This window comes from Trifolium pratense, linkage group LG1 (assembly GCF_020283565.1).
Source record: "Trifolium pratense cultivar HEN17-A07 linkage group LG1, ARS_RC_1.1, whole genome shotgun sequence".
In the NCBI taxonomy this organism is placed as follows: Eukaryota; Viridiplantae; Streptophyta; class Magnoliopsida; order Fabales; family Fabaceae; genus Trifolium; species Trifolium pratense.
This window is the reverse complement of record NC_060059.1, coordinates 26,773,862-26,796,998: the sequence shown is the minus strand read 5'-3', so window position 1 is coordinate 26,796,998 and position 23,137 is coordinate 26,773,862. Positions and strand designations below refer to the sequence as shown.

Genomic DNA, 23,137 nt, shown 5'->3' with positions numbered 1-23,137 from the left:
GATTTTCGTGAGAGTGAGAGGGATTCGATTAGGGTTTTGAGAATGAAGGCTTGTGAGTTGCGAGAGTGAAGATAGAGAGAGAGTATAGATTTTCGTGAGTGAAGAGAGAGAATGAAGGGTTTGATAAATCGTGTTTTTTTTTTCTTTGTTACAAAAGCCAAAACATTGCAACGGTTCACTTAACTGTCGCAGAATTCCCAAATTAAGCCAAAACATTACAACAGTTGACAAAACCGTCGCATGCACCGTTGCAAAATTTCAAAATTAAGCACATTGCAACGGTTCTAGTCAAATGGTCGCAATGCAAGTGTCGCAAAGTGACAATTTTCTTGTAGTGATTAAACGGTAAAATTGAGATAATGAAAAATTCATATATCCTATTTATTATATGTATAGATATAGATTTATAGATGTATAGATAAAAAATCTGCTTATTATAGTTACTTTCCCTTCTTTTCTTTTTTTTTTAATAAAAAAATAACAATTATTAAAGGGTAAAATTAGGATAATGAAAAATTCATACCAATATCATGTATCCTATTTATTATATGTATAGAATAGAATAGAATAGATATTACACAATTTTTATTTGTTTTGTTCTCAAGTTATATTTTATTTGTTTTCTATCAAATAGATCCTAGTATAATAACAAAAATTAATTATTATATTTTTCATTATATATTTCCCGTCATATTTATGCGTTTTTCACTTTTTATTTATTTATTGTCATGTATTTCTTATTATATTTAATTATTAACTTATTTATATAAGTATTTATTAAATTAAATTATTTTTATTTTTATTTATACAATAAAAAATATATATAGAAGGGACCACTTGTTATTAATGTATGATACTCAAAAAGTGGTATCACCATTGGAGCAAAATATGTATAAGTTGCATAAATATTACATGACATTGTAGATGTATGATACCCAAAGCGGTGTCACCATTGGAGATGCTCTTATATACTTTCTATATTTTGTTAAAAATATTTTTTTAGTAAAATTACAATATAAAAACATGGTTAAAACTAATAAGGATAAATTAGTAAATTTGGTAGTAATTGATTTTATTGTATTAGATGTAAATAGATAATTAAATTGCATAAACATTAAGCAATTAACTTTAATTCATGCGTAAGTCACTAGGTTTGGTCTAGTGGTGAGGGGTTTAGATAGTACGCTATAGATTATGGATTCGATTCCCACTCATGAAATAAAAAAAAACTTTAATTCATGCGTCTAAAAATTTAAATTACATATGCGTAAAAAAAATTAGTTCATATAATTCCTTCACAACTTTAATTCATATAATTATATTATTAAAATGATAATAACACATAAAAACAGATATATATACGTCTAGCGTTTAAAATTTCACAAAGGTGATTATAGCCAAGTGTTTGAGTTATTTGCCAAGTTTCTAATGGTCTTGGGTTCGGAACCCTTGTTGTGATTTTGTTTTTACTTTTTCTGTTGTTTGAAGGCTATTTAAAAAAAATTAATTCAAAAAATGCTGCAGTAAGGACTCAAACCCATGATATGGTAGCAATTTACAAAGAGGCAAACCGCTGGGCCATGACAATACATATTGTTAAAGTTTGCGGTATGTTGTATATATACAATTAGGATTGATAGAAATACTTAACATCATCTTCAATCTCCCGCCAGGTCACTCCGACCCGGTTCCAGACCCGTGATCCCAAGCATTAACCCGGCTGTTTCATTTCGAAAATAATAATTAATTACCCAGAAGCATCACAAAAATCGTTTACAATACATTTATGAATTTAATTTTGATTCAAATGGTCTAAAACAAAAAACCTAAAATCATATTTTCCAAAAACTTGAAAACAACTTAGCAGTTACCCCAACATCAACAAAATTGTTGCATTTGATTTGTTGATGAAGTAGCATGTTTGTTAGATCCAGATCTATTATGTCATAATAAACTAAAATATATTATTTTTGTTGATGATGAACATAAGTTCAGGAAAAGGAAAATGACGAAGTTTGCTTCAAAAAAATATAACGATGAAGTTGTTGATTTTTGATTTAATTTTAGTTGTAATTTTGTTTTAATTGATTTACAATCACAATTAAAATTAAAAATAATTTAAATATTGGGGTAATTTTGTAACTTTTAATATGTTAAGGACTTAGTTGAAATATTAATAAATATAAAGGTACATGGTAAGTACCATATATGTTGTTTGTACCATATAATTTAAAGTTAGTCAACACTGCATCCTTATTGGTCAGATTAGGAATGTATCAAAACATTCTAACTAAGGAATGTACCATAGAATTTTCCTTATAAGTATAGTGCAAACCTCAACTCTCAAGCTAGTTTTAGTGGTTGAGTATAGGCCTCATAAATTCTAATATAGTCGATAGACAAGAATAAAGAAGGGACACACCGATTTAATCCAAAAAAAAATGATGATAAAAAAAAAATTCAATACAATCCATAGAGAAGTGAAGCACACCACACCAGCTGCCTTATAAGAAGACAATTATTATGCATGTTACATTACCAACATTCTCGGAGTCACTAGACCTATTTTTATTGAGGAACCAAAACTTATAAGAGGTATTTTATGGGTTTGCCTTGGTATCACATTCATACCGTTGTATTAAATGATCCCAGACGTTTACTTTCTGTCCATATAATGCATACAGCTCTGGTTGCTGGTTGGGCCGGAGATAAAAAATTGATGTTTTTAAAATATAGTGTCAGCAGCAGTAGTTTATACTAGTACTAGTAATTAATTTGTACCTTGGAAGAAGATTTGGAGAGGATGATTTTACGCTGAAGATCAAGAAGATGAGTTGGTAACTCAGACTCATTCGGTATTGATACACTATGTTGTTGTTGTTGTTCTTCTTCTTCTTTCTTTTTGTTCAGAACCGAAAAACAAGTTTGAATGCGTGACCTGACTGAACTCAAAGTCATGTTATTATCTGGTGTGACCGAATTATCAGATTTAGTCTCATTTTCTGGTGTCCAATGAGTATATTCGAGGAAATTATTCATGATATGTATCAATTCATGCTGATCATCTTTTTCCCACAACAGCTTCAGTACAAGATAAGGAAGTTGATTCTCCAACAAAAGTACATCCATCATCACAGGAAATAGTTGAGCATGCATAATATTCAAAATTTCCTCTGGATTATCGTCGGCATTCATTGCCGCCAAGAAATACAGCAGAGAACATCCATCTATGAACAAAATCCATGACAACTTTTCGTCAAGGCTACGGAAGCCTTTTAGAGACTCTCCGGTAGCAGTTAAAACATCCTCGGCAAAAAGACCCTTCAATTCATCAATTTTATCTAAAATTTTTTTGTGTAGATCCAGTGCAATTTTGCTGGTATATTTTTTGATGTATTGTGCTGCCCACATAAGCTTGTACTTCTCTCCTAACTTGAGATTTGCATTGCCATGATGGATAGGACCTATTGACATCAACCTGGGTAAATAATACTTCTTAAATTCTGTTCTGTTTCTGAGATACTCTGGCACTTTTTGTATCTTTGGTGCTGAAATTTGGGGTGTTTCCTCTGCTTTTTGTAGCTCATCAAATTTTTCTTCAAGGGTAGTGTGTGATGCCATCATTCAACAATATTGAAGATAGTTGTGTATGGGTGGTGTTGGTGTCTATGGAGAATGATAAGTAGAATTGCTATTGGTGATATGATGTGAGATATATGTGAAGAATTGAGCCATAAATTGTAGATAATAAAATAAATGACAACCACAAGGTGTGAATTCTATCATACCCTCTGTTTTGGATAAATTTATATCATGATGTGTCTGTCATTTTTTAAAACAAAAAGGGCTAAATTTTATTAATAATACAATAGAGCTCGCGCACGACGAGCATAATCCGTAAAACTAACTCATACAAAAATTTTCACGAAGGAAGAATTCCAACAACACCAATAGCAAGCCCTAAAATCCCTTGAAAGCATCCATACGAGAACAATTAAAACAACAACCTAGAACAATAACAAAAAATCTTCCCGAAAGTCAAACAAAAGCAAATGCATCAAATACCATCACCCCCGTCCATCCTACTCTAACTCCATCTGAACCATTTTAAAATCTATGATTTTTGACCATTTTACAATTAATAGATTTTAAATAAAACATTTTTACCTTTCAAAAAAATAATAATTCATTTTTAAAAAACATAAATGTAAAGTTTTTTTTTTTTAACGAACATAAATGTTAAGTTAACACAGCTTTTTTTACACACATTTGATACATCGGTATTTTTGACATTTTAATCTATAAGGGTATATTTGGTTCCGAGAAGAAATTGTGAAGAAAGAATGAATTGAGAAAGAGTTTGAGAAGAGAGTAGAGTTAGAGTTACCATGTTGGTTGATTTAAGAGAAAGTGAAGAAAAATAGAAAAGAGAGAAATGTGTTTAATTTCAAAAAGCCAAAAATATCCTTGTTTGATTTTTGGCAGCGCCTTTTTTTGTTATAAGTCGTTAGCAAAAAAACATACAAGTGCCTATCTATTGCGTAAAAAATGTATAAATGGGGATTGTCAAAAAAAAAAATTGGTATTGGGGAAGTTGCATGTGTACCTTTGTATGAGACTTTAACGCTCAACTTGATAACATGAAAGATTGTATTGTGATTTTGCTTCTTCTTTTATTTTAATTACAATTAAGAGGAACAAACATCAAATTAAGATGCTATTGTCAAAAAAAAAAAACAACAAAGATATTTGTTTTGGAATAGAAATGATACGGTTGGTGTTAGACAAACGTAAGCTAAGCTCTTCTTACACCCATCAATTTGTTTTGGAATTAAATATTGGGGCTAACTCAATATTATAAAATCGGGTGATAATTGTTTCACATTCGATGTGATATTTGTTAAGAGTTTCAAACTCAATGATGTATGTTGAGAATTCTCTTTTCCTTACTCAATGTTTGAGCTACCTCTAGATTAAATTTTAAATAAAGTCTTATGTGTGTCAAGATTTTTCTCTTAATTGTTTCATCTTTACATGTGCAAACTAATATTTCATGGATAATTATTCATCACCTCTAAATATAATTTTTCAGCAATTTATTTTGAGCAAAAAAGAAGGGTGAAAAGAGTATCTTAGATGAATATAACCTTAACTCTAAATATAACATTTCAAGATAGCACGTTTTGTCATGGGTGTACTTTATAGATGAATTTGAAGTAAATTCAAATACACACACATCTACAAAAAATAAATTGGACACAAAGAAAAAGACACTCTTCACTATAAAATAGTCTGTTAAAAGTCCCACATTGGCTAGAGATATGGCACAGCCTTTATAAGTGTAGTGCAAATCTCGACTTTTAAGCTAGCTTTAGTGGTTGAGTATAGGCCTCATAAATTCTAATATAGTCATAGACAAGAATAAAGAAGGGACACACCAATTTAGGCTCTGTTTGGTAAAAATAAGCTAGCTGATAGCTGATAAGCTATCTTATAGCTGAAAAGCTAGCTTATAGCTGATAGCAGATGGCCGGTAGTTTATAGCTGAAAAGCTAGTAGAATAAAATTAAAGTGATTGGCAAATTTAGCTGTTGTAAGTACAAAATGACATAAAAATACATGATTAGTGGGTAGTTTTTTTTTTTTTGGTAAGTGTTAGTGGGTAGTTATTATAATTTTTTAAAAAAAAATAAAATTAATAATGAGGGTAAATATGGAATAAAATGAAAAAGCTATAAGCTATAAGCTCATACGCTACTTGAAATAACATCTCAAAAAACGCTATAAGCTAGTTAGAGAAGCTCGTTACCAAACATTTCACATTTTTTTCAAACAAACTTATAAGCTAGTTCAATAAGCTATAAGCTAGCTTATTGAACTTACCAAACAGTGCCTTAATCCAAAAAAAAATGATGATAAAATAAATTCAATACAATCCATAGAGAAGTGAAGCACACCACACCAGCTGCCTTATAAGAAGACAATTATTATGCATGTTACATTACCAACATTCTCTGAGTCACTAGACCTATTTTTATTTCATAATTTAATTATACAAAAACAATATTGCCATAACAAACCACCTTTATTAGGATGCTGGGTTAATGGCAAACCATGTTTGAATAAAAGTGAGAGCCAATGCGATAAAGGCAGCTAAAAAGGCAATGAAGGCCCAAGGATTGTTGAAATAGGTGTGAATACCCAATGCTATCCATGTCTTGCATTTATTGCAGTAATGCTTGTGTATTTTTGCTCTAACTTCAAAATATGTTAATGGATTAGGCACCAAATCCGTACTTATGACATTGAAAAGATCTGCAACTTCCTCATCACTACCAAGGGAATTGAGCAAAATCCCTTTTGATCTTAATTCCTTCACATCTTCAGGATGGTCGATCAGTGAGTCCATGAAAGCTGCAAAAGAACATATTCCATAGTCGTTCTCAAAATCAGGACACATCTCATACGCTATTAAGTTGAGAAAAGTAGATTTTGTGGTGTCGTCCACAACAATTTCAGGAAGAGTCAATTTTGCAGCGAGCCAACCCTCGGAGAAACCTATGTCTGTTGGCCTTCGTGTCTCACTTGACTTAAGTTTTATTCCTGCAGCTCTTAGATCTTGTATGTTCCTGTATGTCATCAGTTCTTCTGAATTTTTCTGACTTTGATTCTCGTTGTTAGCTTCATCGCCCTTAGTCTAAGTTTTGATCAGACATGGATTTGATCATCTTATGATAATAATAAGACAAAATTTCAAAATTATACTACCTATGCCCCATTATAAATACCACCTCTGATCTTTTTTATAAGAAACATTGACTTTTTAGGTTCACTGAGTAACTAATGTATCTGGTCTATAATGGACATCAGATGCATCAAATATGCAATGAACCTAAAAAATGAGTTGTTTCTTTAAAAATGAACTGAGGGTGTATATATTATGCATACATATAGTAGCTTATACTAATAATTAATTAATTTGTACCTTGGAAGAAGATTTAGTGAGGATGATTTTACGCTGAAGATCAAGAAGATGAGTAGGTACGTCTGTCTCTGTCTCATTCTGTATTGATATCCTATGTTGTTCTTTCTTTTGGTTATGAACCTCAAAATGACCTTGAATGCGTGACCTCCAAGTCTTCTTTTCTGGTGTGGCCCAATGATGACATTTGAGGAATTCCTTCATGGTTTCTTTCAATTCAGCTTCGTTGTCATTTTTCCACAACAGTTTCAGTACAAGATATGGAAGTTGATTCTCTAACAAAAGTGTATCCACCATCACAAGAACCAGTTGATCAACCTTAATATGCATAGGTTCTGGTTTTCTTAGATCGGCATGCTCCAAGATATGCAGCAGAGAACATCCATCCACGAACAACATCCACGACAACTTTTCTTCAAGGCTAGTGAAGCCTTCTAGAGACTCTTTGGTACCGGTTAAAGCTAAAACATCGTCTGCAAAATGACCTTTTAGTTCGACAATTTTATCAGCAATCTTTTTGTGTAGATTTTGTGGATTGAGTTTAGTGTTTTCGATGTATTGTGCAGCCCACATAAGCTTGTACTTCTCTCCTAAGTTTAGATTTGCATTTTCATGATGGATTGGACCTATTGACACCAACTTGGGTGTGTAATGCTTTTCTAAATTTTCTCTTTTTCGGAGATATTCTGCCACCCTTTGTATCTTTGGTCGTGAATTTTGGGGTGCTGGCTTTGAGTTTAGTAGCTTCTTAAATTTCTGTTCAAGGGTAATTTGGGAGGCCATCATTCAATATGATATAATAGTTAGGTTAGGGATATTGGTTTTGCAAAGTTAATATACATGATATGTACACCAAAATGTGATTTATATAGGCTTAGTGTAGTACAGTGTTTTCTTACTTCTGATTAACCTTAAGTATCTCATTTGTTGATTATCTTTACCTGGTTTCCAAGATAAGTAAATATACTAGGAAAAAATTTTGAAAAAGATTTTATGCCTCCACTTTAATAGTCTTATCCATATTGTCTTTACTAAAGTTTTACTTGATGGACAAGGAAAATAAAATTCATGAAAAAAGTATTTTGCTTTTACTGTTCTAGTTTGGGACAATCTGAATTCGATTTCTAATGAAAAAAATTCTCTGTCACACTTTACGTACCTCGCGGCCGAACTCTTGATTACCAGACCTCTTCCTCTTAGGAACCAGAGGGTTAATACCAAAAAAAAAAAGTAGTATAGATTATAGAACTAAAAAGCTTAATCCAAAGAAGTTATAATTGGCATCAAAACTTATTATGACAGATTAATCAACAAATCACTAAATTAAATCAACTAATAATACCAATAATCATGAGCAGCAGCCAGGGCATCTTATCAAGCCATTCTCATTACAATGAATGCATCTTCTCAATTCCTCTTCTTCCTCTTCAAAAACTTTCCTACTACCATTGCAATTTGAGCAAGGAAGATGTCTGGTAAAGCTGCGACTTTTGTTAACAAAAAAAAGAAAAAGTCTAGGACTTTTACTATTCCACACCTCTTATTCTCCTTTATTTTGTGCCCAAGCAGCATTTCTCTTATGCAACTTTCACTTAAGGGTCCAAATTGATACTTTTTAAATGTAAGTGACCAAATTAAAACTTAAAATAAAGATAATGGACTAAATGTGTAGTTAAGCCTAAATTCAATGAAGCTCTCCGTTTTCAGTTAACTTAGTTTAAAAGTTTCAGGGAGCTTGATGTAGACTATGTACACATTTAACTACATCTTGATGCATTGTTATGTGATCCTTCCAAGAAAGTTAATCATAGATTATATTAAAAGTCTTGGCGAAATTGAGTCAATCCCTTTTAAGGCGGAACAAGATAGGAAAAATACCTTTTTTTTGACATGTCAGATTTTCATACAAGATTTACTTAGTTGACTATGCATTTAGGATATGTAATTCACAGCAGTTCCATATATAGTGATTCAATTTTGTTAACTATTGGTTGTTAATATTATAAGGTATAACAAAAACTATGTTAAGTGATTCAACTATGTTCATTTTAATTTCAAAGGGCTGTGCACATGGATTGACTACTAAATATGGTTTCATCACTCTTTCTAAAAAAAATATGTACCGAAAAGTTTTTTAGTTTGACATAAGTATAAATCCGAATAGTTTTTTAGTTTGACATGAGTATAAATTTAGGAGTTTTTATTTATTTATTTTTTGGATACAATTTAGGACTTTTTAGTTTGACATGAGTATAAATTTAGGAGAATAATTTCTATGCACAAATTATTTTACGCAAACATTCAATGATGTATCGTCACATCATTTAATGAATGTGATACGTATGTGTTTATAAACACAATACATGATATGTCAATATATTATTGGGCGCATATGTAAAATAACTTTACATTGCGGTGCATATAAATTAAATTCATAAATTTAGAGAAAAAGGAATATGCACTTATAAGTTTACACTGTCAGCCAATATCAACCATGTTTTTCGTCAGTCACTTAATTTCACCCCATTGTTTTTGTATGACATGGCAAATTGATAGTTTTTTTTATTGGATAATCATGTAAAACTATTTTATATTTTTAGTGCATCTCCATTAAACTCTTCATTTAAGGGTTAAATATGTTATTTTCCCCTTTACAAATATACCAAATTTCATACCAATCGTTAGTTGGTTCAGTGGTGATTGGCGCTGAACTTGGTTAAACTTAATTTTAGAAAAAACATTTAGACATAAACCACGTTGCATTAAACTTACTTTCAAATTTAAGTTTACAAAAGTAGTATATTATTTCAAGTTAATGTTTGCAAATGTTTAACAAAAATGGTTCCTGTTTGTGTTTCAAATTATTTCAAGTATACTTTTGCAAATCTTAATGCAAATATACACTTATTATTTTTCGATTAGTTACCCAGGAAACAGATTTCCTGCTGTCCATTATTACACAGTTTTCCTGCTGTCTACAATTTTATTTTGTTTTGCACTGTATGTTTAGGATAATTTCTGAACCCGACTCCCAAAAATGCAGGGGTTTACCATAACCGTATTTTCAGTACTTCTGTCATTCGATAACTAAACACCCAAAAATATTGTAGCTTAACATCAAGTACTATAACATCAATATACTATAACAATGTAGCTTGACACCCAATATTCTATCATATAATTAGTATATTTATCCCATATTTTGTACCAGATGAATTTTATTCTTGAAGAAGGCGTTCAAGCCGAAAGGTTTTTGGAGATAAACATCACTGATGGTCATGCAAATGGGTGAAATATCTTGGTAACAATATAGTTTTTTTTTTAACATTTGTCAAATTGTTATATTTAAAAATTCTTATGTCATTATTTAAATATATAAGCTATTTGTCTGCACGGGTCCGATTACTAGTATTAATACAAATATACACTTATTATTTTTCGATTAGTTACCCAGGAAACAAATTTCCTGCTGTCCATTATTACACAGTTTCACGCAGTAATTGATCAGGACCGTCCGATCTAAAATGAGTGTTGAGATCTTGAACTGTAAAAAATCATAGAAATTTGTGCTGCATAATTACAGCCGTCTGATTAAATATCAACAGTCGAGATTTAAAACAGCGGCTAACTACGTGATATTTTTACCGTAGGCAATCCACATCCCTACTTTATGTTGTAATCTGTATATAATATAACTATATGAGTTTCTCGGTTTGAAACATAAATAGTAATACTTTAACCCAAGTCAATATATACTTTATATATGACCCGTCAAAATTTCATCCTTTGGGTACTTTGGGTTAAGAATATATCTATATAGTTTACGTCTCTTATGTTTATTATAGATTTGAATTTGGTCATGTTTAAAAGATTTCAAGTTAGTCTCTTATGTTATTGATGTCAACATAAGTTTGTCATTTTCGTTAAATTTTGAGTTAATTTTTTAAAAAATTTTCACATAATCCTCTTAAGTTGTCTGTGTAAGCAAATCTAAAAGCAACGGAGACGATTTAAACAAAAATTTAATTAAAATGACCAACTTTGATATTTTTTTATCGTAAGAGACCAAATTAAAACTTAATATTAGACTATAATTATATTTGATTAGTAATAATTATATTTGATTAGTCAATAATTGTATTTGATGAGTCATGATTGTATAGGAAACTCTCTTTGTATATAACCTATCACAATGTAATGAAAAGGCAAGGCCTATTATTCTTACATGATATCAGTAAGCATCTCCCGCCATCAGCCTTCATCCTTCTCGACCGGTTGCAGCTTTTAATCCTTCTTTCTTCTCAAAAGCCAATGCTAACCTTTTCTTGATTCACAGCCACCGACTTGTCTGTGTGCAACATATGTTTTTATAATATTTCTATTCAACAAAGTTGCATCCCATTCTTTGACCATATATCCCTCTTCTTTAATCTCCACCTAGAAAACAACATCATCATCATCTATATTAGACACCAACTCCATTCTATCACGTATTTAATTTTGTCCTTCAAAATCATTGTTTTTATTTAAATAAAAAAAAATAAAAACAATCATATTGGTTTCACGTATCCTCTATTACTACAATTATCATGGCAACCGAACATTCATCTCCCTTCTCCTCTTTCAACAACCACAACATCAGTGGTAGCAATCGTGGCAATGGTAGAAGCAATAGTCGTAGAAGACGTCGTTCTCAATCTCAGCAATATCATTGGTCTCAGTCTCCTTATCAGCAGACTCAATTTCCTTGTCACCAACCTTTGTGGACCGCTCCCGCTTATCCGAGACAGCAGCAGTGGGCATATCCATGGCAGTCATGGGCAACTCCACCTCATATGAACGGTCAGGCTGCTATGCATACTTCCTCCATCTCTCCTACCGATGATCAATGGTATATGGACAGCGGAGCAACTTCTCATATGACGGACAATAGAGGTAATCTCACGTCCAATTTTAATATGAGTAATAATATTACTGTTGGGAATGGTCATCATATTCCAGTTATAGGTTGTGGACATGCATCTTCACCCAATTCCTTAACCTTAAACAATGTTTTGCATGCACCGAAACTCATAAAAAATCTTGTTTCTGTTAGAAAATTTACAATTGATAATGATGTATCTGTTGAATTCGATCCTTTTGGTTTTTCTGTGAAGGATTTTCAAACAGGAACCCTTTTAATGAGATGTAATAGTTCCGGTGACCTTTACCCTATTCCTACAAGACCAAACACAACATCATTACCACCATCCGCCTTTGCCGCTTCATCTACCGAGTTATGGCATAGTCGTTTAGGACATCCAGGAGCTCCTATTTTAAATTCTCTTCATCGAAACAAAATTTTGCTATGTAATAAGTTTCGAAATGATTTCTTTTGTCACTCTTGTGCACTTGGGAAACAAACAAAATTGCCTTTTTATAATTCATTGTCATATACTTATATGTCTTTGACATCGTTCATAGCGATCTTTGGACCTCTCCAGTATTAAGTTCCGGAGGACATCGTTACTATGTGTTATTTCTTGATGATTTTACTGATTTTTTATGGACTTTTCCAATTTCAAACAAATCACAAGTACATTCTATATTTTTACAATTTCGTGCTTACATTACAACACAGTTTGAGCGTGAAATAAAATGTTTTCAATGTGACAATGGCAAGGAATATGATAATGCTCACTTTCATAAGTTTTGTGAACTAAATGGAATGTCTTTTAGATTCTCGTGTCCTCACACCTCCCCTCAAAATGGAAAAGCCGAAAGAAAAATTCGTACGATCAATAACATAATCCGAACCCTCCTTGCCCATGCTTCTATTCCACCAGTTTTTTGGCACCATGCTCTTCAAATGGCCACTTACCTACACAACATACTTCCAAATAAGAAACTCAGTCTCCAATCACCCACCAAAATTCTCTACCAAAAAGACCCGTCTTATTCATACCTCCGAGTCTTTGGGTGTCTTTGTTATCCCTTAGTTCCGTCCACCACTAGGAATAAACTCCAACCTCGGTCTACACCATGTGTCTTTCTAGGATATCCATCTAATCATAGAGGTTATAAGTGTTACGAATTGTCAAGTCGAAAAATCATTATCTCTCGGCATGTTATTTTTCAGGAAAATACGTTTCTCTTTTCCACCATGAATGCTCCTACAACAACTAACTATAACTTCTTAGATGACGGCATAAACCCATTTCTTACCACACAAGTGTACACAACATCTCCACCAACCTCATCTCCCAACATAACAATCACTCAACCACCATCATCAGCAACACAACAAACTCCTCCCCCTCACTAGTGCAGAAAGGAGATACAACTACTGGTCAAACAGACTTTCCACTACTGGCCGCGGCCAGTTGTAAATGCAGTCGACGTTGTAAGTGCACACTTTCCACGTCGGGTATTTTTATACCCGTCGTGGTATGTGTAGTTTCTTCTGTAATTATTATTTAAAATTATGGGGATTCCACGTCGGTTTTTACAAATACCCGTAGTGGTATGTATGAGATTCCACTGCGAGTATTTACAATATCCGTAGTGGTATGTATGGTTTCCATTTTTTTTTTTTTTAAGAATTGGGGATTCCACTACGGGTATTTACGCATACCCGTAGTGGTATGTATGGTTTCCAGTTTTTTTTTTAAGAATTGAGGATTCCACTACGGGTCATTACTTTTACCCGTAGTGGTATGTGTAGTTTTCACTACTGATTGTTATAAATATCAGTAGTGGTATGTTAGTTTTATTTTATTTTTTTTCGTTTTTTTGTAGCTTCCTGTGCCTGCATATTAGTAGTGGTGTAGTTTTGTAACATGTTTAAGACCAAATTTCATCACAGACCCCAAAGTTACATTCAACACATTAAAAGTCAATACTTAACATTATCACTAATTAATTTCAAGTCTAATTCCAAACAGACAATCACATGTAACTACTTCATATATGATTCTTTTATAAATCTCGTTACATTACTTATCGTAACAAGATACATACATATAAATATTAGAAAGTCTAAGGTCTCTTAAGAAAATTCTTGAACCATTGTGCTGAGAGCTTGTGAGCTACTAACCATCCAATCATGAAGTCAATTGATCGCTCTGCAGCTCTTTCATCGAATTTGCTATTTGAGAACGGAACAAAATGCATCACAAGCAGCCATCATGACTCTATCATCGTGTTCCAGAAGAGTTGCATGATTGTCATAGGCGAAGTTCCTTGGCTGAATCATTGCCATCACAGACCTCAACATCAATCCTATACCTGGAACTAAAATAGGCCAAGTTGAAAATCCATAAATATAAAATGCAGGAATTCCAACATATTAGAATTCCAACATATTAGACTAGCACTTAATCAATTTTGCAGGTTCTATCAGGAATGTTTGCTTATCAATTTTGCTGATGCATTAGCTGAAATGCAGGAATCTGAAGCTATGCCAAAGACGAAGCAATTGTTGCGACAAGACTATATCCTAATAAATAACTGGCGTACCAGTTCTTTTTCCTGCTCATTTGACTATATCATCCCTGAAAGCATCACAAAAACACCTCAAAATATAAACATTTCAATTGATTCAAGAAGGATTGTCGAAAAAAAAAATTTCAAGAAGAAACTTAGCCAAAGCAAATACAAGACTAAAAAAACAGTAACATAAGCCTTTCACCTTACACCTCAAATAACAAAAAGCTTAAAGCTAAAGGTTACCTGATACAAAGAACTAGCAACTACCAGCCATGCCAGATAGATGTTGTAGAATAAACAAGAAGCCTTTCACTTTACTACTGCAAGATTTTCACTTTGAATTAGTCCAAGGCATCAGGCATAAGATTTTCACTATACACACAAAGTGGATACTAAAGATGCCTATTTGCCAAAACTACAAGTTTAGTATGATAATGATTGTATGCACAACTCCAAAATAAATTAAATCGTCTTAAAAATATGCATACCTGTTCTACTTCAGAGTAATCTTGTAGTGCTTGGGACTCAGATTTGCACAACCGTCTGCAATATCAACAATAAAATTCCCTAACAAAATCACCCAATGGCTTTATTAAATTAATAACTTTGAAGAGAAACAACGTGTTATTCTTATTCTGTACGTGTTCAACAATGTTGCTAGCTTGAGAAAGAGGTTCTTGGCTCTTACTAGAGAGCTTGGCCAAAGTAGTTGTATGGGTTGTATGAATGCATTCAACCACAACAATCATAGGAACAACAAGGGTAACCAAAGCCATGTGCCAAACAGCAGTGAATCCGACAACAAAACCAGAAACAAAAGCAATCATGTAGTGAATAAAATTTCCTAACTAAACAAACCAAGCACACAACTCAAACACTAGTTCGATTCCAATTTAATAACACTATCACAAAAAAGAAAAAAAAAGAAGAAAAAACATTAAAACTTGAAGCATTTCCAAAAGTAACAAAACCAGGTTAAATGTTTTCCTTCAATAGCTATAGAGCCTATAGGTAAGCTAAGGTCACATTGTGGTTTGTACGGTCACTAACCTGCCTTTAGATAATCTACCAACATAAGCCAATAAGCAACAACATGGATGAGAGCAATGATTTTCAAAATTTAGTTAAACAACTCAAAACATAACAAGCACACAAATGACCAAAATTTTCAGGGTTCTCTATGTAAAATGACTAACTCAACCAAATCATCCCTTCAATAACATCTAATTTGAAACTATATAAAATTTGCAACAATTGAAACTATTGTATTGATAATTAATCATGCTAAAGATTTCAAATGGATCATAGTCACAAGTCAGGACTATTAAAATACAAGAACAACATAACTTAAACAAATGAAATATAGAAAGTGGAAGCGATTGATCGAGAAAACATACAAGAAATTTGTGATTGAATTGACCGATAGGACACTGTCATCAGAGATGTCAACACAGCTGCATCGTACATGCTCAATCACAAAAAAATAGGATCAATGAAAGCAAGAACCTTATTACATCGTACCAGAATAAAGTTATGTTTTAGGGACTCCATATATTGATAGATTCATCAAGGGTTATGAAAATATTTTGAGACAAAGAACCTTACTGCAACACCCACAGGGGTGCTCTACTAAGTGACTTGTAGAATGGCCAAATAAGTTATTTGAAACAAATATGTTCACCACACCCAACTAAGATATGTTCACCACAGCCAACTTAGATGCTAGATAATTGGAAAAGGAATTTAAGGCCTATTTACTGCGATACTGAGAAGCTCGGTACTAACGGAATTAATCATTTTATTCTTTTAGATGATGCTAATGGAATATTGTCAAATATTAGCTCTGTTCATATAAGAAGCTTGAAATACCTAATTCTTTATACTCAATCAAAACATACAACAAAAAGTGTATAAATTTCAAATACCTAATTCCCATAAATTTTAAATGCCTAATTCTTCATACTCAATCAAAACATATAACAAATGAATAGATAACTTTCATATACCTAATTACCAATTTATTAATCTACCATATGATGAAAAAATTGGAACAATAAGTAAAAAATTCAACAGTAACGAAGTGAGAAACTGAACCTGAAGTTGATTTTGAAGGTTAATTGAAGAATTTGAGGAGAATTTGAAGCTTACTTTGAACAAACGAGTTGTTTGAATCTGAAGCTTAGATTGAAACGAACGAATTCGAATCTTAATCTTAGGGTGAAGACGAAGATTGAATAACTTAGGGTAAGAAGAAGGTTGAATCTGAAGGAAGATCAAACGAAGATCGAACGAAAAATCTGAATCTTGTGCTTTCGTTACTCACACGCGAGTTTGAATCTGAAGATTGAACGAGTAATTTGAACAGTTTTAGGTGAAAACGAAGAACTTGTGATTGTGATTTGGGAGAAATTGGGAAGAAATTAGGGAAGAAACTGGGAAGAAATTTGGGAACGATGAAGAATGAGAATGAAGAATGAAGAAATTAGGGACGACGGTGGTGTACGTTCTCGCGTTCGCGTAGGAGAAGAATTGGGAACGATAAGAATGAAAGAATGAGGAATGAATCAAATTAATTAATTAATGAACACTAATAGGGATTCCACTACGGGTGAATACCAAAACGGTAGTGAAATCCAATTAAAACAAATTTTAATGTAATTACAACATTGCCACCGTGTCTACTTTTCACTACTGATTTAATAAAACCAGTAGTGAAATCCGTTGTCTATGAACTTTTCACTACCGGTATTAAAATATCAGTAGTGGAATCCTTTGGTCAAATGTATTTCACTACTGGTATTCACATACCAGTAGTGGAATCTCTAAACCAAAAGTCATTTTTCTACTAGTGCCTCAAACCACGAATCAAACAACTTTTTCCCCCTCAATAACCTCCTCATCCCAACAACCTACACCCACGACTCAAACAACGACCTCATCTACACAAACAACACCTACCACCTCCTCTCCTTCTACTCAAACATCCTTTTCCCCTCCTGCACCTCACTCACCTCAAATGACAACCCGAGCACAACATGGCATTTTCAAACCCCGTAAACTTTTCAACCTACATACATCAACCCACCAATCTATCTCTCCTTTGCCTACAAATCCCATTGATGCATTAAATGATCATAATTGTAAAATGGCCATGAAAGACGAATATGATGCTCTTATTGAAAATAAGACGTGGGAATTAGTTCCTCGTCCCTCTAATGCTAATGTTATTCGAAGTTTGTGGATTTTCAGGCACAAAAAGAAATCTGATGGTTCTTTTGAGCGATACAAAGCTCGGCTTGTAGGTAATGGTGCTAATCAACAATCAGGTGTCTATTGTGGTGAAACTTTCAGCCCTGTCGTCAAACCGGCCACTATTCGCATGGTACTCAGCATTGCATTATCCAAGTCATGGTGTCTTCATCAACTAGATGTCAAGAATGCCTTTTTGCATGGAAATCTTGACGAAACCGTGTATATGCACCAACCTCCTGGATTTCGTAATCCGCAGTATCCTGAGCATGTCTGTCTTCTCAAGAAATCACTTTATGGTCTCAAACAAGCTCCTCGTGCCTGGTACCAAAGATTCACTGACTATGTTGCCAAATTGGGGTTCTCTCATAGTATTTCTGATCACTCTTTATTCATTTATCATCACGGTAATGATACTTCTTATATCCTTCTATATGTGGATGACATAATTCTTATTGCTTCCTCTGATACTCTTCGTGACTCTATTATGTCTCAACTTAGCTCTGAATTTGCCATGAAGGATTTGGGTCCTTTGATTATTTTTTGGGAATTTCTGTCACTAAACATACAAGTGGTCTTTTTTTGTCTCAAAAGAAATATGTAGAGGAAATTATAGAACGAGCAGGCATGTCCTCTTGCAAGTCATCACCTACACCAGTCGACACTAAGGCAAAACACAGTGGCTCTTCTGGGAATCCATATCATGACCCAACCGAGTATCGAAGTCTTGCCGGTGCATTGCAATATTTAACTTTTACAAGTGTGCTTATTCATGCATGACCCTAAAACGCAACATATGTCAGCTCTAAAGCGTATCATTCGGTATATTCACGACACTCTTGATTTTGGCCTTCACTTATATCCCTCCTCTGTTAGAAAATTGGTATCTTACACCGATGTGGATTGGGCTGGTTGCCCAGACACTAGACGATCCACCTCTGGCTATTGTGTTTATCTTGGGGACAATTTGATTTCATGGTCTCCCAAACGCCAACACACTCTTTCTCGGTCTAGTGTAGAAGCCGAGTACCGCGGAGTAGCTAATGTAGTGTCTGAATCTTGTTGGATCAGAAACTTACTATTAGAACTATATTGTCCAGTTACAACAGCAACTCTAGTCTATTGTGATAATGTGAGGGCAGTTTATTTATCCGGCAACCCAGTTCAACATCAACGCACCAAACACATCGAGATGGATATACATTTTGTGCGTGAAAAAGTTGCTCGCGGCCAAGTACGAGTCTTGCATGTTCCCTCTCGTTACCAGATTGCTGACATATTTACCAAAGGACTTCCATTGCAACTCTTTGAAGATTTTCGTGATAGTCTCAACATTCATCAACCTCCAGTTTCGACTACGGGGGTGTATTAGACTATTATTGTATTTGATTAGCAATAATTATATTTGATTAGTAATAATTATATTTGATTAGTCAATAATTGTATTTGATGAGTCATGATTGTATAGGAAGCTCTCTTTGTATATAACCTATCACAATGTAATGAAAAGGCAAGGCCTATTATTCTTACACTTAAAATAAACATAAGGACCATATATGCAATTAAGCGTGGACATACTTTTATTTCATAATTTTTAATTGTACAGAAACAACATAGCCATAAGAAACCACCTTTATTATTTGTTAGCCGGGTAAATGGTAAACCATGTTTGAACAAAAGTGAGAATCAATGCGATAAAGGCGGCTAGGAAAGCAATACACGCCCAAGGATTGTTGAAATAGGTGTTAATACCAAGCCCAATCAGAGTCTTGTATTTATTGCAGCAATGCTTGTTTATTTTATCACGAACGTCAAAATATATTTCTGTGTTATCTACCAAGTCCTTACCTATGAGATTAAAAATATTTGCAACTTCCTCGTCACTAGAAAGGCAATGGTGCAAAATCCCTTTCGATCTCAATTCCCTCACATCTTCAGGACAGTCGATGAGTGAGTCGATGAAAGCTACAAAAGAACATACCCCATAATCATTCTCAAAATCAGGACACATCTCGTATGCTGTCAAGTTGAGAAAGATAGCGATTGTGCTTTCGTCCGCAACCATTTCAGAAAGAGTCAGTTTTGCAGCGAACCAACCATCGAAGAAATCTATATCTGTTGGTCTTCGTGTCGCACTTGGCTCAAGTTTTATTCCCGCAGCTTTTAGATCTTGTATGTTCCTATATGTCACCGGTTCCCTTGAATTTGTACCTTGATTCTTCTTGTTAGCTTCAGTCTAAGTTTTGATCAAACATGGATGTGATTGTTAAGTAATAATTATGAAGCACATAATGCAAGCTAACACAAGATGTAGATCAAGAGATTGTAACTAACTTGTAGAACAAGTTATTGTATAGCTAGAGTAGCTTAGCTTAGCATAGATCCTAGTTCATGTATATATAGATCATTAGATGCACATTGTATTCATTCAATTCAATAATGAAAGCAATTTTACTTTCAATTCAGTCTTTATTTTAGATTCTAACAGTGATCATCTTATAATAATAATAATAATAATAATAATAATAATAATAATAAGACAAAATTTCAAAACTATATATACTCCCTCCGTACCAAATTATGAGTCGCTTTAAAAAAAAAAATTATTTTCTCTTCTTTCAATTCTTCAATTTATCTTATGGTAAGAACGGAAGTACATTATTTATAACTTTTTCTAATAATTAAGCTGGTGGACACTTGTAATGGGAGAAAAGTACTAATATATATAGTAATTAATTTGTACCTTAGAAGAAGATTTAGTGAAGAAGATTTTACGCTGAAGATCAAGAAGATGAACGGGTGACTCTGATACAGACTCATTCTGTATTGATAACCAATGACCTTGAATGCGTGACCTCCATATCTGCCTATTGTCTGCTGTGTCCCAATGATGAAATTTGAGGAATTCCTTCATGGTTTCTTTCAATTCAGCTTCATTGTCATTTTTCCACAACAGTTTCAGTACAGGATATGGAAGTTGATTCTCCAACAAAATTACATCCATCATTACAAGAATAAGTTGATCAACCTTAATATTCATAGCTTCTGGTTTTCTAAGATCGGCATGCTCCAAGATATGCAGCGGAGAACATCCATCCACGAACAACATCCACGACAACTTTTCTTCAAGGCTAGTGAAGCCTTCTAGAGACTCTCTAGTACCGGTTAAAGCTAAAACATCGTCTGCAAAAAGACCTTTTAGTTCGACAATGTTATCTGCAATCTTTTTGTGTAGATTATGTGGATCGAGTCTACCATTTTTGATGTATTGTGCTGCCCACATAAGCTTGTATTTTTCTCCTAACTTCAAATTTTCATTTCCATGATGGATTGGACCTATTGACACCAACTTGGGTGTGTAATGTTTCTCGAAATTTTCTCTTGTTCGGAGATATTCTGCCACCCTTTGTATCTTTGGTCGTGAACTATGGGGTGCTGGCTTTGAGTTTTGTAGCTTCATAAAGTTCTGTTCAAGGGTAATTTGGGATGCCATTATTAAATATGATATATATAATGGTTGAGGGATATTGGTTTTGCAAAGTTAATATATTTAATATGTACACCAAAATGTTATTTATATATATATATATATATGGGCTTAGTGTAGTATAGTGTTTTCTTACTTCTGATTAACCTTAAGTATCTCATTTGTTGATTATCTTTACCTGGTTTACAAGATAAGTAAATATGCTTGGAAGAAATTTTGAAAAACTCTTATGCCTCCAATTGAATAGAGTTTTATCCTAATTGTCTTTACTAATAATGTTTTACTTGATGGACAAGTAAAATAAAATTCATGAAATAAGTATTTTGCTTTTCATTGTGTGTGTTAATAAAAGTAGTATAAAATTGAAGAATCATTCAAGAGAATCTAAGTTTAATTTTTTATGAAAACAATTTTTTGTGAGATTTTATTTATCTCACGGCCGAATTATGAATTATCAGGGGATTTGGTTATGGTGCATAAGTCAAACTTATGCATCGTGCATAAGCTTGCTTCCTACATCCCAGCTCATTTGCTTCCAACACCCAAGTCCCCAACATAATTGTTTCGTACACCCCAGCTCATTTCGTCATACACCCCCCGCCCCAAACATAATTGCTTCGTACACCCCATCGCATTTCGTCATACACCATCACAGAAATCATCATCATCACCATCACAAAAATCATCATCATCATCACCGTCACCGAAATCATCATTCATCGCCATCACAGAGCTCATCACCATCGTCAGCCACACAACAACATCACGGGAATCATCATTCATCGCCAAGTTCGAGATTAGTGATCGAAAATGGTTTCTTAATAGTATATCAATTCTTAATAATAATTTCATTTATCTTTTATTTTATCAGAAACCATTACACAAGGTTAACTTGTGCCCTAAGGGCACATGTTAAGCTACCTAAAAATAGAAATATAGCATTTAATGATAGAAAACATTTAATGTTTATAGAATTGAATACACCACAAGTTCAATAAATATTTTCCACATTTATCTCCTTAACATGTGCCCTTAAGGGCACAAGTTAACATTCTCCTTTTGAAAAAGCTAGACAAAGGTAGAAATTCATTTTACAACGCAAGAAACAAAACCATTAGACAATTATTTTGGTTTCATATAGAAGACTATCAAAACCATTAAACCATATTTATGATTTCAGTAATAATCATTATTTAAAACCATTTAACAATAATAATGATTTCAGTGTATAACATCTTGAAACCATTTAACCAATATTAAGGATTTCAAAAATCTATTTTACCCTCATAGTCAATATTAATGGCTTAACAATACTAATGATTATATAAAACCATTTAACAATACTAATGATTTCAGTGTATAACATCTTGAAACCATTTAACATACCAAATAGGATGAGATTTCGAAAATAGGATTAATATTAGTTTGTCTAGCTTAGTGTTCGATCATTTGAGGGATAAGCGGATGTAAACCCGTCGGTCCCCTTTTTACTCCAATTTTATTTATTAATTTTATTTGCGGAAGACAAACAACCGGAAGGCAAAGCGCACGACCATCGTTCGGTCATTCGAGGGATGAGCAAATGTAAACCCGCCGGTCCCCTTTTAAATCCAAATTATTTAATTACAATTTGTTTTTTAGGTTTAAATTAAACAAATTAAATAAATTAGATAATAAAAAAACAATAAAAAACAAATAACATCACAGGGGTGCATAAAGTAAGCAGGAGAGGTGCAGGTAGCAGGAAAGAATACAGGCCCGACCCACAAGAAGGCCCAGGGCGCAGCAACAAACAAAACAAACAAGGGGGGTGATCTGGGATGTTTGATTAATCAGACGGCTCATGCATGATCAGGAGGGTGGAAGCGCTAAGGCCACTTGATCAAGGATAAAAGGCTAAAACGGAATGGCGCGAGGAAGTAACGATGCAGGTGCGCGCACGGGATCGGCGA

At 33.4% G+C, this 23,137-nt stretch overlaps 2 protein-coding genes and 1 long non-coding RNA gene across 9 annotated transcripts; all 3 read right to left on the bottom strand.

The window, feature by feature from the left end:
- Positions 1-1,600: 1,600 nt before the first annotated feature.
- On the bottom strand, positions 1,601-3,735 carry LOC123902259. The gene is made up of 2 exons (XM_045951940.1): positions 2,782-3,735; positions 1,601-1,720 (listed from the first exon to the last, which is right to left on the bottom strand). The coding sequence occupies exons 1-2, from the start codon at positions 3,622-3,624 to the stop codon at positions 1,712-1,714; spliced, it is 852 nt and encodes a 283-aa protein (XP_045807896.1). The 5' UTR covers positions 3,625-3,735; the 3' UTR covers positions 1,601-1,711.
- Positions 3,736-5,858: 2,123 nt separating this feature from the next.
- Positions 5,859-21,271, bottom strand: LOC123902255 (UPF0481 protein At3g47200-like). 5 transcript variants are annotated; one of them, XM_045951936.1, is made up of 3 exons: positions 20,469-21,271; positions 6,986-7,012; positions 5,859-6,697 (listed from the first exon to the last, which is right to left on the bottom strand). In XM_045951936.1, exons 1-3 carry the CDS (start codon positions 21,189-21,191, stop codon positions 6,089-6,091), a joined length of 1,359 nt encoding a protein of 452 aa, XP_045807892.1. In that variant the 5' UTR covers positions 21,192-21,271; the 3' UTR covers positions 5,859-6,088. The 5 variants fall into 5 exon arrangements, with proteins under 5 accessions (XP_045807892.1, XP_045807890.1, XP_045807891.1 ...); XM_045951934.1 differs by having other exon boundaries at positions 6,986-7,116; positions 20,540-21,268; XM_045951935.1 differs by having other exon boundaries at positions 6,986-7,130; positions 20,554-21,268.
- On the bottom strand, positions 14,263-16,988 carry LOC123902256. 3 transcript variants are annotated; one of them, XR_006807524.1, is made up of 4 exons: positions 16,544-16,988; positions 14,938-15,016; positions 14,693-14,769; positions 14,263-14,514 (listed from the first exon to the last, which is right to left on the bottom strand). It is a non-coding gene; the product is annotated as an uncharacterized LOC123902256 (long non-coding RNA). The 3 variants fall into 3 exon arrangements; XR_006807523.1 differs by lacking the exon at positions 16,544-16,988 and adding an exon at positions 15,847-15,914 and having other exon boundaries at positions 14,938-14,992; XR_006807522.1 differs by lacking the exon at positions 16,544-16,988 and having other exon boundaries at positions 14,938-15,531.
- Positions 21,272-23,137: the final 1,866 nt, after the last annotated feature.